Source organism: Myotis yumanensis, unplaced genomic scaffold, assembly GCF_028538775.1.
Source record: "Myotis yumanensis isolate MYYU_CA2020_CCGP unplaced genomic scaffold, mMyoYum1.0.hap1 SCAF_1, whole genome shotgun sequence".
Taxonomy (NCBI): Eukaryota; Metazoa; Chordata; class Mammalia; order Chiroptera; family Vespertilionidae; genus Myotis; species Myotis yumanensis.
In genome coordinates this window covers 141,753,397-141,767,928 of record NW_027223752.1, presented here as the reverse complement: position 1 = coordinate 141,767,928, position 14,532 = coordinate 141,753,397, and the positions used below count along the sequence as shown (strand labels likewise).

At 41.7% G+C, this 14,532-nt stretch overlaps 1 protein-coding gene across 8 annotated transcripts in view; it reads right to left on the bottom strand.

The window, feature by feature from the left end:
- The window catches only part of CACNB2 (calcium voltage-gated channel auxiliary subunit beta 2), a 359,416-nt gene that overhangs the window by 42,840 nt on the left and 302,044 nt on the right, over nt 1-14,532 (bottom strand). For all 8 annotated transcript variants that reach the window (XM_070432451.1, XM_070432470.1, XM_070432461.1 and 5 more), the window contains one exon: nt 29-151. In XM_070432451.1, coding sequence (XP_070288552.1) covers nt 29-151 — 123 coding nt within the window. The remainder of the gene's footprint in view (nt 1-28; nt 152-14,532) is intronic.

The following is a 14,532-nucleotide window of genomic DNA, read 5'->3' as shown; positions in this document are numbered from 1 at the left end:
GGGCAGAAATTCAAATGATTTCCCTTACTTCCTTAACATGCAGAAAATCTTTTGCTTCAAATGAGATGGCCATGCCGGGCACCGGAACGTCATCTTCATGGGCTGCGCTGTAGCTGACATTTGTCCGAACTGCAAATGCAACAGGTTTTGTCTAAAGAGGGGAAGAAAGGGAGGAAAAAAAATAAGAAACAAGTGTTCCCTCTATTTCCCCCCAAGATACAAACATATATTGAGTAACTGTTGTAATTGTTGTTTTTTCCACTTTCATTTTTTATCACTAAACATTTTATTAGTGAGTACTCAGCTACACACCATGTATTTCCAAACTAGAAAAAAGCAATTGTTCTCTTCAAAAGCACTACAAGTAATGAGGGTGAAGATGAACTACTGAAATATGTTTATCACTTGCCAGTATGACAACTCAGAGAATAAAATGCCCAGTTCTTTGGCTTCAGTGAAAAAGACTTAGTAACTGCTACCCTCAACCCAAACATCTTTAATTAATAATTATGACATAATTCCAAAAGGTACAATGTTTTGACTGAAAAAAGCAGCACAAACTATATTTGCTGATTTACAGGTAAGTGTTTGAGATAGAGATCTAGGCAATATTTGTTTATCCACCAGGCGGGAAAAAAAAACACCTAGGAAAGTTCAGAAACAGTGAAAAGAGGTGTTTTTCTAACTGGCATTGTGTTTCTTTCAAATGGATTTCTTCTGAGCAGTTTCTCTCTACTCAACCAACGCTTTATCTGGACTTGTATGGGAGGAAAAGGGAGAATTGGAATACAGAACCCTTCTTCGTCTCCAGATTTCCCACAATTAATCCGTTCTACCTGACTGCTATCTGGGTTGAGGACTGAGCTAAGAGCTGTGAATTTACTCAGAGTCATCCACAGAATGCAGATAGGAAAGGAGGACCCACTTCTGGAAATGGGCACGGAAAACATGAAATGGTTTTTAAATGTTTGAAATCCAATTCTTGGTATCCTTTATGGTTTTTAATGATGTAAGAGCTGCTGTTCCTCCTATGGAAATACGGGCTTTGGGGAAAAATGTTGCCCATATCCTACCACTGAAACACAATCCTTGATAGCAGGATGATGGTGTTTCCATTTCTCCTTGAATTTTTTTTTAAATACAGATTTTATTCCCATAGCTACAATATTAACATACTTAACTTTCCCCACTATTCTAAGTATTCTACTTTTAAAAATTGTTGCACAAAAACCCTCTTTCTATTTAGAATTCTTTCCTGGGGAGACACTCCCAGAGGTAGCATGGGTAAGCCTTGATTTATCAAGACTTCTAAAAATTCTATTCCAAACTAAGTTCAAATGGGCTGCACTATTTTGAACTTTAACCAGTACTATCTGATGGTGCCCTTTTCAATAATCCGTAGTCATAATCAGACTCAGTTTTACTGCTAGAATAAGGATTTTCATGACCAGATCCATCCATTATTCAAAAGACCTTTGATCATAAAAATATAGACATAAGACCTTTTTGTATTCTAGTGGGATCTTCCGTTTCTCTCGGGGTCTTTTATTCCTTGTGGGACACAGAGTTTAAGTGTGGCGTATTTTTTTCATCACTGGAAGCAACATAAATATTGAATGTACAACTCTACAGAGAAGCCCATGGAAAATCTCATGTCTTTTATAAAATGATCAACTTTTTAAACATTGGAGTAGCAGGGAGAGGGGACACTGAAACAAAGAAAAATAAGAGGGTGGTGAAAGTTAGTAATTTTATTTTCTCAGATTAAGACGTCGGTTCAGAACATGCCTCCTTCCTTGGCTCACCTCCTATAACCAACGGTGCTACCATTCGATGTGGCACTTTATACAGGAATCACCTTTATAGGACTTACAGCTAGGAAAGGGGGGCAGCGGAACCCCATCTCTCAATATCTTTACTTCAGAAACGATATTTCTAAAATTAAAATGGACAACAGTCAAAGTGGGGGGGGGGGGGGGAGACAAGTTGTAGCCAAGATAATAGAGCTTATCAGCTTGAGAGAAAGACCTCAGGATGCTAACCAAAGGGGCTGAATGCCAATGTCATTTTTTATTTGGTGAACTCACTTCGGCTCTATCTACCTCAAGCAGCGTGCGTATAACATGGAAGCTATTTTCCACATCAGTTCCATTCAAATGGGGTTAAGGACGGGACTCTGCATGGAACTGGATTTAAATGCTATTCTGCCACTGACTAGGTGAGTAGCTTGGGCAAATTCCTTACTTTCACTAAGCATGCTGTCTCACAGCTAACATGAGAGTAATTACACCAAGTTGGCAGGGTTGTTAAGAAATTACAGAAAATGCAGGTCACGAGGCTAGGTTAGTGTTTGGTACAGAAAGAGAGCTCAATAAAGGGCACTTGCTACATACCCAAAATAAATGCTATACAGAAATACATGTTCCCCCCCATACTCCCTCATCTCTAAAGGCCCAGCACAGATGACTTTCTCTGTGATCTTCCACTGTAACCCTCCTCATACCAAGCTAGTTACCACAGTTTCATATCTGCCATATGATGCATGCTAAATATAATCCTATAAAATAAAACCCTAATATGCAAATCGACCAAACAGCAGAATGACCAGTGGAACAACCGGTTGCTATGACACACACTGACCACCAGGGGGCAGATGCTCAGCGGTGGTGATCAGGGGGCGGAGCCAGCCAGCAGGTGGTGCCAGGCCACCAGCCAAGGCTGGTGCCAGCAGGGGGACCCCCCCAATTGCCCCGCCCGCTGGTTGTCCCACAGACCGGCCCTGATCGCCGGCCTAGGGACCCTACCTTATATATTGGGAACAGTCTCCTAGATTTAAAAATTAAAACCTGGCAAGGCTACTCTAACACTGAAAAAACAGGATGATGCAGCGATGACATGCATGGACTCTGGCTTGCACATTTTGTGGTCAGCCCTGATTCTGAGACTTACAATTGTGTGACAAAGTCAATTACTTAACTTCTCTCTGCTTCAGGTTTTCCACCCATAAGATGGGGGAAATGGTACTACTGCCTCAGAAGGATCATGTTATGTACTACTTTTTATAATCAGGGCAAAAAAATGTAGCTGCCCATGCAACAGCAAGATGCCTTTCACCTGTATAAAAAGTATGGTCACTGGTGTATGCAGCGTCCTGGATTGCGAGAGGGATGTCCGACTGCGGGTGGGTCTAAACTGGCTGTCGGACATTCCCCAAGGGTGCATGCTGGGCTGAGGGACTCTCCCTCCCTTGTGCATGAATTTTGTGCACTGGGCCTCTAGTATAAATATATTATTCAAGATATTCCTCTCCATTGTGGATTCTTTCCCACTCTCTAGGACTGAGAATATGGTAAAGTTTACCCATAACCATTTCACTCACAGTATCCTGTCTCTTTAATTCTAATTTTCTTTGATCACCCTCAGATACATTGTTTTTTGTTTGTTTTTAAGCAACTTGAAGTCCCAGGTAATCATTTTTCATCACACGTATCCTGCTTCACGTTGACATCTGCATTTTGGGCCTACTCGCAGCATGGGCCACGGCCTCCCAGGACTTTTCCTCTCATCAGGCCTCTCCCTGTTCTCCAGACACTCACTCTCAGTCTGGACACCTCCTTATTGTTATGATTTCCAGCATCACCTCTGTAATCAGGGCCCTGGGGCCCCCCTTCACTCTCACATCCATCATAACAATTTGTGATGATAACTGATTCTTGGGGCTTTTATGTCTTGAGGCCAGTGGCCATTGACTCTCTAGTTTTTGCTCCTTAAGGTAAAACAAAGTCCTGAGAAGAAAGAACAAACAGGAACTCAGAAATGGTGGCCCTGCAGAGGCCTCATACGGACACCAGGGAGAATGGGCTGTGCTGACAGACAGCTCTGAGACACGCTGGGACACAAGGAGTGTTCTGCGCCTTGAGGGAAGCAAGGCTGGTCCAGGTCCCAGCACCGAAAGTAATGGTGAGCTGAGAAGTGGGTCCTGCCAGGGTCGTAGGTCTCCCTTCAAGTTGTCCTATGCCTTCCCTCTAACTCCAGGGCCTCCCAGGTTTGTCTGAAGGGCTGGGTCATGCTGGAGGGGAAGAAAGTCCGAAAGCATATGTATAAAGATGGCCTACAGCCCTAGGCGGGGTCCTATCATGACTGAACTGTGGAATGGTACTTAAATCCAAATTCAGATTTAGACTGAAATTCATCCTATGCTACAGAATCACTGGGATATGAAGGTGATTGGGAGACCTTCATATCTACTTTCTACTTTCTTCCCACCCCTTTAAATATCAGGCCAGGGCCATAGCGCGTCTCAGTAAATGGAACTGATTGATTCCTTGTCTTTTTTTGGTACCTCCTATGAGCATATGCTACAGAGCATAAGGGTGATTGGTAAACCACTCGTGCTTGGTAGCTTCCTTTTGACACACAGAATTAACGTTTGCCACACGTCAATTTGTGGACTAAATCTGAACAGATTCTCAGAATGAAGCAGTAAGTACCAATTCGATAAGGGTAGCATCTCATTATCCAGACTTTATACAAAAGTGCTTTAAAAGCACAAAGGCTGTGTCATTTCACCAGTACCCTCAGCCTGTTTTGGGTTAATGTTTCTGAAGAAGGGAATGAGTAAGTGATACAGAGGTAAAGAAACTCGTGCTCTCCTCTTCCAGGTCCTTCTTCATCTTGTACATGGCACGACTTATAATGATAAAAGCTACCAGTCTGCAAGGTGCCCAGCGAAGTGCTGTGTATCCTGCATGGATTGTTTTTTTATTATTATCTTTAATTTCTTTATTGGTTAAGGCATTACAAATGTGTCCTCATCCCCCCGTTAACCCTAGATTGTTGCATTTCAGTTAATCCAGCAACTCCTTTTCCCAGATGAGGAAACTGAGGCACAAAATAGTTCTCCTGGGCCATAAGTAATGGAGGTGTATTCAAATCCAACTCTCTCTCTCCTAAGCCTGAGTTCTTCATGCAGTTTTCGACTGCCTTTCATTCAACGGGGGGGTGGGGGTGGGGTAGGGTGGGGGGGGGGTGGGAAGGCAGCATTGATGGCAATTTTAGAGAGCACTTAGATGTTTGTGTGAAGTTTTCAATACTTGAAAGTTGTATTTTACAAAGGGCTCACAAACTGGTTGGTACAGAAAAATGTAGTCTGTCCTGTAGCCTAATTAGCGCCCCCCCCTTTTAATATAAAACACAAATGAGCAGAGTTTTTATATGTTAGAGCAAAGGGCATTCATTATAAGCTCATGCATTTCTACAACTTTGACTTAAATCAATCTGTGGCCCAATACATCAATAACAATGCCAAAACATGATTTCTGTTTATTTATGTATGACTTTTGTTTCTTCACATCTTTTTTCCACAACATATAATGCTTTATTCATGCAAAGAGGATTGAGATGTTTAAATATACATGGTTTCATGGCTCCAAAGAGCCACAAAGGACACCCCATAGGGAGATCTAAAAGCCACAATGACTGTAGTTCCAAGAACGTGAGAAAGTCATGCAAAGTTCTTTATAGAAAACTAGAGGCCCGTTGCACGAGGATTCACGCAATAGGCCTTCCTTCCCCTGGCTGCTGGCACTGGTTTTCCTCTGGCACCCGGGACCCAGGCCTTTGGTCTGGCCGCAGCGGAGATGCCAAGCCTCTTCAGTCTTCAGTCGTCTTCAGTCTTCGCTCCGTGCCTGCGTATGCAAATTAACCAGTGGGTGGCGTCTGGCGGCAGCATCTGGCGCTGCCCACCCCACCTCCCCAGGTCCCTGATCGGGCCGGACCCCGCGGGTGGCGTCTGGCGCTGCCCGCCCCACCTCTCTGGTGACCCAGGCCCCCAGCCCCTCCTTGAGCAGCGGCCAGGGCAGGAGGGAAGCTTGACTTCCTCTGTCGCTGGGGGCAACCCAAGCCTCCAGCTCCGTGGCTGCCGCCATCTTTGTTGGGTCAATTTGCATACTCACCCTGATTGGCTGGTGGGTGTAGTGGAGGGACGGTCAATTTGCATGTTTCCCTTTTATTAGTGTATATGACTCATGCCAGCTGGTGTGGGTCAGTGGTTGAGCATCGACCCATGAACTGAGAATTCACCAGTTTGATTCCCAGTTAGGCACATGCCTGGGTTGCAGGCTCGATCCCCAGTAGGGAGCATGCAGGAGGCAGCCGATTGATGTTTCTCTCTCATTGATGTTTCTATCTCCCTATCCTTCCTCTATCTCCCTCTCCCTTCCTCTCTCTCAAATCAATAAAATAAAAAATTTAAAAAAAAGAAAATGATTCATGGACTAACTTTAAGGATTTTAACTAGCCTTAAAGTTACTTTGGGAGCATTCTAACTTTGCAAGTTTATCTCTTTGAGGAAGATTCCTTTTCTGTGTCCCTCTCTATAGGAGCAGCTGCTGCATCAGCTCTCTGCAGCACCACAAAGGCTCTCTGGCCTCGATGGTTGCTTGGGAATTTTTACTCAGTTAACAGCTCTTCGGGTAGACTTCTTTTGATGGGTGATTACATTTAGTTATCATACGGCAGGATGCTGCTGAGGAGCCAGACCTCCGAAGTTCACCACCTCCTCCAGCAACAACCACTCAACCCTCCCAAACTTTCCTCCTCATAGATGTCTTTATTGTGATTCATGCCTTCTAAGGCCCCCCTACTCCCCGCCCCTTACTGCCCTTAATCATGCTGCCATATGGTCTACTCTGCTTAGAGGCTGGTGCCTGGGACTAACAGACACATATGGGAGCTAATTGGGCGGGTCTAGAGGATATTCATGGATAGTTCTGAGACCCCTGGACCTGCTTTTCCTCACAACCAAAGGCAACTCCATTAGTGCCACAGGGGCTAGCCCTGTGGAAGCCACTAGGCTCCTGTCAGAGATACATTTGGGGTTTATAGCAGGAGCAATTTTTATTTTCTCACAACCTTCTAGAATTAGTAGATCAAAGGATACCAGAAAACAATTACTGTAAGAAGAAAATTAACTTAAAAATCTCTTTGGATCCACGAATTTCACTTCTGGGAATATACCCAAAGAAATGAAAACACTATGTTGAAAAGATATCTTGGGCCCCCATGTTCATAGCAGCATTATTTCTAGTAGCTGAGACATGGAAACAACCTAAGTGTCCATCGAAGGATGAATGGTTAAAGAGTTTGTAGTCACAATGGAATATTACTCAGCTATAAAAAAAGGAAATCCTACCACTTATGCAACACGAATGGACTTTGAGGTCATTATACTAAGTAAGATAAGTCAAACAGAGACAGAAAAATACTGTATGATCTCGCAAAACAAAATAAAACAATACAAAAACTCTTTAGTCATGAAGTAGAAAGAAAACAAATTATCACAAATTCATGGCACTATTTCTAGTTTTCTTCTTAAACAATGACTTAATGAGTTAAAAGCAAAGCAAATTTTAACAGATATAACTAAATGTTCACCTTCAGTTTATTAAAATATGCTAGTGATAGAATACTTACTGATAAAAAAGCAAAATGAAATTCATTCAAAGAAGAAAATAAACTTCTGATAATGATTAGTTACTTGAATTGTCATGTATTGATTTTTGCATTTCTTAATATAAAGACATATTTTAATATGCTAAATAGACATGTTTTTCCATTTTCATTTTAAAGCCATCAAAAGCTAATACAATAAAAGTAAAACACATATTTTGTTTTAATATATACAATCAATTTGTCTTAAATTTTAACTACTTCTAATCTGCAATATTTTAAAAAGTTCAAAGAAAAGTATGAATCAGATTCCTATTACAAGAGACTACAGAAAAGAGAGCTTAAAAATCTAGTCAGTTTTTATCCAATTTCTTGTGGTACAGAATCATTTCCTGTGAAATCTGCTATACTCTTCTATAATTTTACATGGCTCCAGTGGGAATATATCTATTAAGTCTTACATAAGAGATACCCAGGAACCCAGGAGATGGTGATGTACTTTCAGAAATAAGTACTATCTGCTTTATGACATACTAATATTTTAGTTTCTAGTTATCCCCTGATTAGCACTTCTCAAACCATTTTGCCATCTTCAGTGATAACCAAAAATCCTTCCAATATAAAAATGAAAATCTTCAACTTTAATTATTCCTTATATAAATACAAAAGATTCTACAGTATGTTGTGAAAATTCATGTCGAGTCTTGCCAATCATTGAACTTTCAAAAATCTTTGCCTGAGAATTCTCAGACAAGGGTAGTCTGAGAATTCTCTAGTAGCAAAACATATCAAACACCATAGTGATAAAAAAATGTAACAACCAATTATGTATCCTGATAACTGAGCATTGAGTCAGACAGAATAAGCAAACAATCAGATTCATCACAGGATAAAATTTATACATGTAGTTCACTCATTTGAGAAATTAAAACTTCTTTTCCAGAATTGACTCACTTAATGAATATTTATTAAGTACATGTTTATTATCTCAAGTTCCTGTCCTCACATAGCATAACTTATATTCTAGTAGAGGAGATATCATAAGATAACCAATAATTTCAATTAATGAATAAAGTAAAAGAAAATTATATGAGTAGAGAGTAACCATGGGGATAGAATGGGCAGACAACATGAATTGGGGTGGTTAAGGCAAGCTTCTTTTGAATTTTCAATAATCCATTTGTCCATCCTTCTCCATCCACCTGTCCATTCATCATTTATGTTTCAGCTACTTCTGGACAGTTGGGATACATCCTATATAATAAAACCCTAATAAGCAAATCTACCAAATGGCAGAACGACCGGTTGTTATGATGTGCACTGACCACCAGGGGGAAGATGCTCAACATAGGAGCTGCCCTCTGGTGGTCAGTGTGCTCCCACAGGGGGAGCGCTGCTCAGCCAGAAGCCAGGCTCATGGCTGGTGAGTGCAGTGGCGGTGGCGGGAGCCTCTCTCACCTCGCTGCAGGCAGGTGGTAAGGAGCAAGGGGTCCTGGACTGCAAGAGCCCCGAAATGCAAGTGGGATATCTGACTGCTGGCTTAGGCCCGATCCCCCTGGGGGATATCTCCCAAGAGGTCCTGGACTGCGAGAGGGCGCAGGCCAGGCAGAGGACCCACCCCCTCTGAGTGCATGAATTTCATACACCGGGCCTCTAGTCAGTAAATAGGATCCCTTACCTTCTAGGGGTTTATAGTCTAGAAGGCAGAGATAGACCATGATTAAGTAATAAACACAATAAACAGAAAAAGTATATAGTACATTACAAGGTGATAAATGCTCTGGAAAAATAAAAAAACAAAACAAGGTTTGGAAAGCTAGGGAGTAAGGTGGCGGGGCTGGTACAGTTTTCTGTGGGAATACAGGCAGCCTGCGTGGAGGAGGTGACATTTAAACAAAAGCATGAAGGAAGTGAGGGAATGCAGATATCTGAACTCCAAGCAGAGGGAGGAGCCAGTGCAGAGGCCCCACACTGGGAGTTGGCCAGACATGTCAAAAAAAATTGTAAAGAGGATAAGGCAGAGTGAAATGAACCAGGGAAAAGAACAAAAAATTAGGTCAGCGCTCTCAGGTGGTATGTGGCTTTGCAGGTCACAGTCAAGATTTTTGGCTTTTATTCTATGAGATGAGAAGTCAGGGAAGGGTTTCCTGTGGAGGGCTGATCTGGTCTGCAATGTTAAAAGGACTCTAGTGGCTTCTGAAGTGAAAAGAGACTTTGGGCACTTTTTTGGGTGGAAACAGAGAAATCAGTTGGAAATTATAATGATCCAGGTGGAGAGATGATGGCGGTTAAATCAGAGCGGCAGCAATGGGCTAGTTAAAAGTGGTACAATTCTGGGTACGCATTTTCAAGGTTGAGCCAACAGGATTTGCTGATAGGTTTGATGTAGGTGTAAAGAGAGTCAACAATGATGCCAAATGGTTGGGCCTGAGCAATGAAAAGACAGAGTACCCCTCAAGACATATTGGGAAGGCTACAGGTGGCTAGGAGGCAAAAATAAGGAGTTCCATGTTAACCTGTAAAATTTTAGATTTTAATGAAATGTCCAAGTAGGGTTTAGAAGAGTGCTAAAGGTCTGAAAGTTTGGGAGAAGATCTGAACTAAAGATATAAGGTGGTAAGTCTTGAGCATATTGATGGCATTGAAAGCCACGAGTCTGGTTGAAATTGCCAAGGGAATGAACACACGTGGGGGCGCTCCAACTAGCAAAGAGGCTCAGAGGGATCAACAGTGGAGGAGAGTGACGGCTCGGGTTGTAGTTTTCTGGAAGAAACTGTTCCAAAGGACAGGAAGTGATCAATGGTGCCAAATAAGAAGGGGAATTGGACACAATGAGTACAGACAATTCTTAATTTTTTTCTATAATTGGGAGAAAAAATGGGACTATGGGTGGCAAGAAAAGAGGATAAATAAAGTAGGAGAAATAACTTGTGACTGCGCTGATGGAACGATCCAGTACCGAGAAAAAAAGGTGATGAACCAGAGGACAAAATTGCTGGAGCAATGTCCCTTCTTATCAAGAGGACCTGTGCTGAAGCAGAGGACATGCCCCTGGACAGAGACAGGGCTCCATTTCTGGAAACAGACAAGGAGGCAGCAGCAATGGACAAGTGCAGATGGTGGCTGCTGAGGTGGGTGGAACGCCACCTTCTACCTGTTTCAGTTTCTCAGTGGAATAGAAAGGTACCAGTAAAGGCAGGGGAGAGGGTACTAGAGATTTGAGAAAGGAGGAGAGAATGCAACACAGTCATTTAAAAGTACGGGAGAAAATACAGACACAAAAATCCTTACCAAAATACTAGCTAATCAAATACAACAGTACATCCAAAAAATAATACATCACAATCAAGTGGGATTCATTCCAGGGGCACAAGGATGGTTCAACATTCGCAAATCAATCAACTTAATACACCACATTAACAAAAGAAAGGATAAAAATCATATGATCTTGTCAATAGATGCAGAAAAAGCATTTGATAAGATACAACATCCATTTATGATTAAAACACTCAATAAAATAGGAATAGAAGGAAAGTACCTCAACTTAATAAAGGCCATATATGATAAACCTTCAGCCAATATCATACTCAATGGTGAAAAACTGAAAGCTTTTCCCATAAGATCAGGAACAAGACAAGGATGTCCACTCTCACGACTCTTATTCAACATAGTACTGGAAGTACTAGCCAGAGCAATAAGGCAAAAGAAAGAAATAAAAGGCATCCAAATAGGGAAGGAAGAAGTCAAACTGTCACTTTTTGCAGATGACATGATGTTGTATATAGAAAACCCTAAAAACTCTACAAAAAAAAACCCCTACAGAAACAATAAACAAATATAGTCAAGTTGCAGGATACAAAATCAATGTACAAAAATCCATAAGTCTATGGACTTATAGAAAAAAGTATAGGTACCAAACTTATGGACCTGGGTAGTAGAGACCATTTTATGGACTTGATCCCAAAGGCAAGGGAGATAAAGGCAAAAATAAATGAATGGGACTATATCAATCTGAAGAGCTTCTGCACAGCAAAAGAAACTGACAACAAAACAAACAGACAGCCAACCAGATGGGAGATGATATTTGCAAACAGTAGCCCTGACGTTTAATTTCCAAATTATATAAAAAAAACTCATAAAACTCAACACCAAACAAATAAACAATCCAATCAAAAAGTGGGCAGAGGACCTGAAAATACACCTCTCCCAAGAAGACATACAAACAGCCAATAGACATACGAAAAGATGTTCAACCTCACTGGAAATCAGGGAAATGCAAATTAAAACTACAATGAGATACCACCTTACACAGGTTAGAGTGGCCATTATCAACAAGACAAGCAACAAGAAGTGTTGGAGAGGTTGTGGGAAAAAGGGAGCCCTCATTCACTGCTGGTGCGAATGTAGACTGGTACAACCCCTATGGAAAGCAGTCTGGCGATTTCTCAAAAAATTAAAAATAGAGCTACCATACGACCCAACAATCCCACTCCTGGGTATATACCCGAAAAACTCTAAATCCTTTATACGCAAAGATATATGCACCCCTATGTTCATTGCAGGATTATTCATGGTGGCCAAGACATGAAAACAACCAAAGTGTCCCGTGATAGAGGACTGGATAAAGAAGATGTGGTACATATACACAATGGAGTACTACACGGCCATAAGAAAGGATGAAATAGTGTCATTTACAACAACATGGATGGACCTTGAGAACATAATGCCAAGTGAAGTAAGTCAAACAGAAAGCTGAGAACTATATAACTTAACTCATATGTGGAATATAAAACTGAAACTTATGTACACAAACAGCAGTGTGGTGGTTGCCAAAGGGAGGGGGGTGAGGGAAGAAAGGGTTCCTAATATGAGGTGACAGGAGAAGATTTGACTTTGGGTGGTAGGCACCTGGTCCTATATACAGATTTTGTAAATTAGTAATCCACACATGGAACCTATATGTTCATGTAGAATAATGCCAACCCAATAAAACTTACAATAATTTAAAAAAGTATAGAAGATTAAATGGACTAGGTAAGAATGGAAAGATTGCCTGGAAGTATTAAAGACCCACCTGAGATTCAAGGTCATGGATTTATAGTAAGCTAGCCATGCCAAGTTAGAATATAATGAGCACCATTATACAGGTAACAGAGTTAAAAGCATAACCCCACACCAAAATATTATGGCTTGAAAGTTACCCTTGCTCATCTTGCTCTAAAACTTCTGCAGCAATTTCACAGAAGTGTATATTACAGTATGTGTACATATAGTCTCTCTATTCTCTATGTTTGGGAGCATTTTTACCTACTTCCCCAAATTGATCTTTCAAGGAGGTCATAACCCTTTTCAGATGAGTGATTATATTCCTATTTATTTTTTATTCCAGACTTCAAGCTTTTACCACAGTGCTGGTTATACATAAACAAGTGTTAGGGGACTCAAGGGATTGATTCCTTTCTGGTAGAAGAATCAATTATCAGGTGCTTATTCAGGATCTATTCAATGGAAGGTTTTGCTACCATAGCTCCAGGGCCCACACAAATTGAATGGCTGAATTAATATGAAGGCAAGGTTGGTCTGATCAGGATTTTACTTTATACGATTAATATGCATGTATATAAGTGTAAGTGTACATACATATTTATTAAATTTAAAATAGCTACATTAATCAATAATTAAGCAAAGGAGTAAATGTTTAAAACAAAATTTGAAACCTTATCACCCTAAAAGTCACTGAAATGAATAACAATCACAACATAAAGTAAGTTAAAGTTGTATATGGAGCAAAACCATATGGAATAATCATGACATACAGACTTATCTATTATCTAGAGATAAATGTAGCATAACCCTTTCCTTCTGCTTATCAGAGAGCTGCCCACTTTGTCATTCAGTCTGAGTAGAACACTGCGCTCCAACAACGGTGCACTGGCTTCTTTTGCCCAGTGGAGCCGGCTTTCCCTAGGGCAGTGGTCGGCAAACCGCGGCTCGAGAGCCACATGCGGCTCTTTGGCCCCTCGAGTGTGGCTCTTCCACAAAATACCAAGTGCAGGCGCGCATGTACAGTGCGATTGAAACTTCGTGGCCCATGCGCAGAAGTCGGTTTTCGGCCTGGGCCGAAGAAGTGGCATTAGAAAAAGTGGGGGTATGTCCGCTGAGGACCCCTCAGATTGAGGACGTTTTTAGCAAAGGCCAGCTTAGCAGTACCCTAATTAAGTTAATAACAATGTACCTACCTATAGAGTTTAAGTTTAAAAATCTTGGCTCTCAAAAGAAATTTCAATCGTTGTACTGTTGATATTTGGCTCTGTTGACTAATGAGTTTGCAGACCACTGCCCTAGGGCATCCTCTTCAAAAGTCCTCCAGGGAAAGAAACCGATACTGGGAGAGGGTACTCAATTCTATTTACTCTGGGTTGTGAAACATATGTCTCCCTGACTTAGAGGAAATGAGAAGTAATTTTCAGTTAAGCCAGCATCTTAAGAAGAAAAATGTTTATCTTTTATTTTACTATTAATTAGTCTTACCAAGCATGATAACAGTATTTTTCAAGTTATTTAGAACCTAATGGTACAATTCAGGAGCAAGTAATTTTTAATTTAGGCTTGCTGCAAAAAAAACGAAAACACTTTTTTTCCCCTTCAGTTGTTAGGGACTGAATGTTTGATTGAATGAGGTCATGTGAGGTCAGATAAAGAGCTTCACAGACAAGAAAAAGCTAAAGGAGTTCACCACCAAACCAGTTATTACATGAAATGTTAAAGGGTCTTCTAGGGAGAGGGAGAGGGAGACGGAGAGGGAGAGGGAGGAGGAGGGGGAGGGGAGAGATGAGGGGAGAGGGAGGAGGGAAAAGGAAGGAAGGAAGAGGGAGGAGAGGAGAGGGAGGCGGGGAAAGGGAGGAGGAGGGGGAGGGGAGGGATGAGGGGAGAGGGATGAGGGGAGAGGGAAGAGGGGAGAGGGAGGAGGGGAGAGGGAGGAGAGGAGAGGGAGGAGGGGAGAAGGAGGAGGGGAGAGGGAGAGGGCCGGAGGGGAGAGGAAGGAGGGGAGAAGGAGGAGGGGAGAGGGAGGAGGGGAGAGGG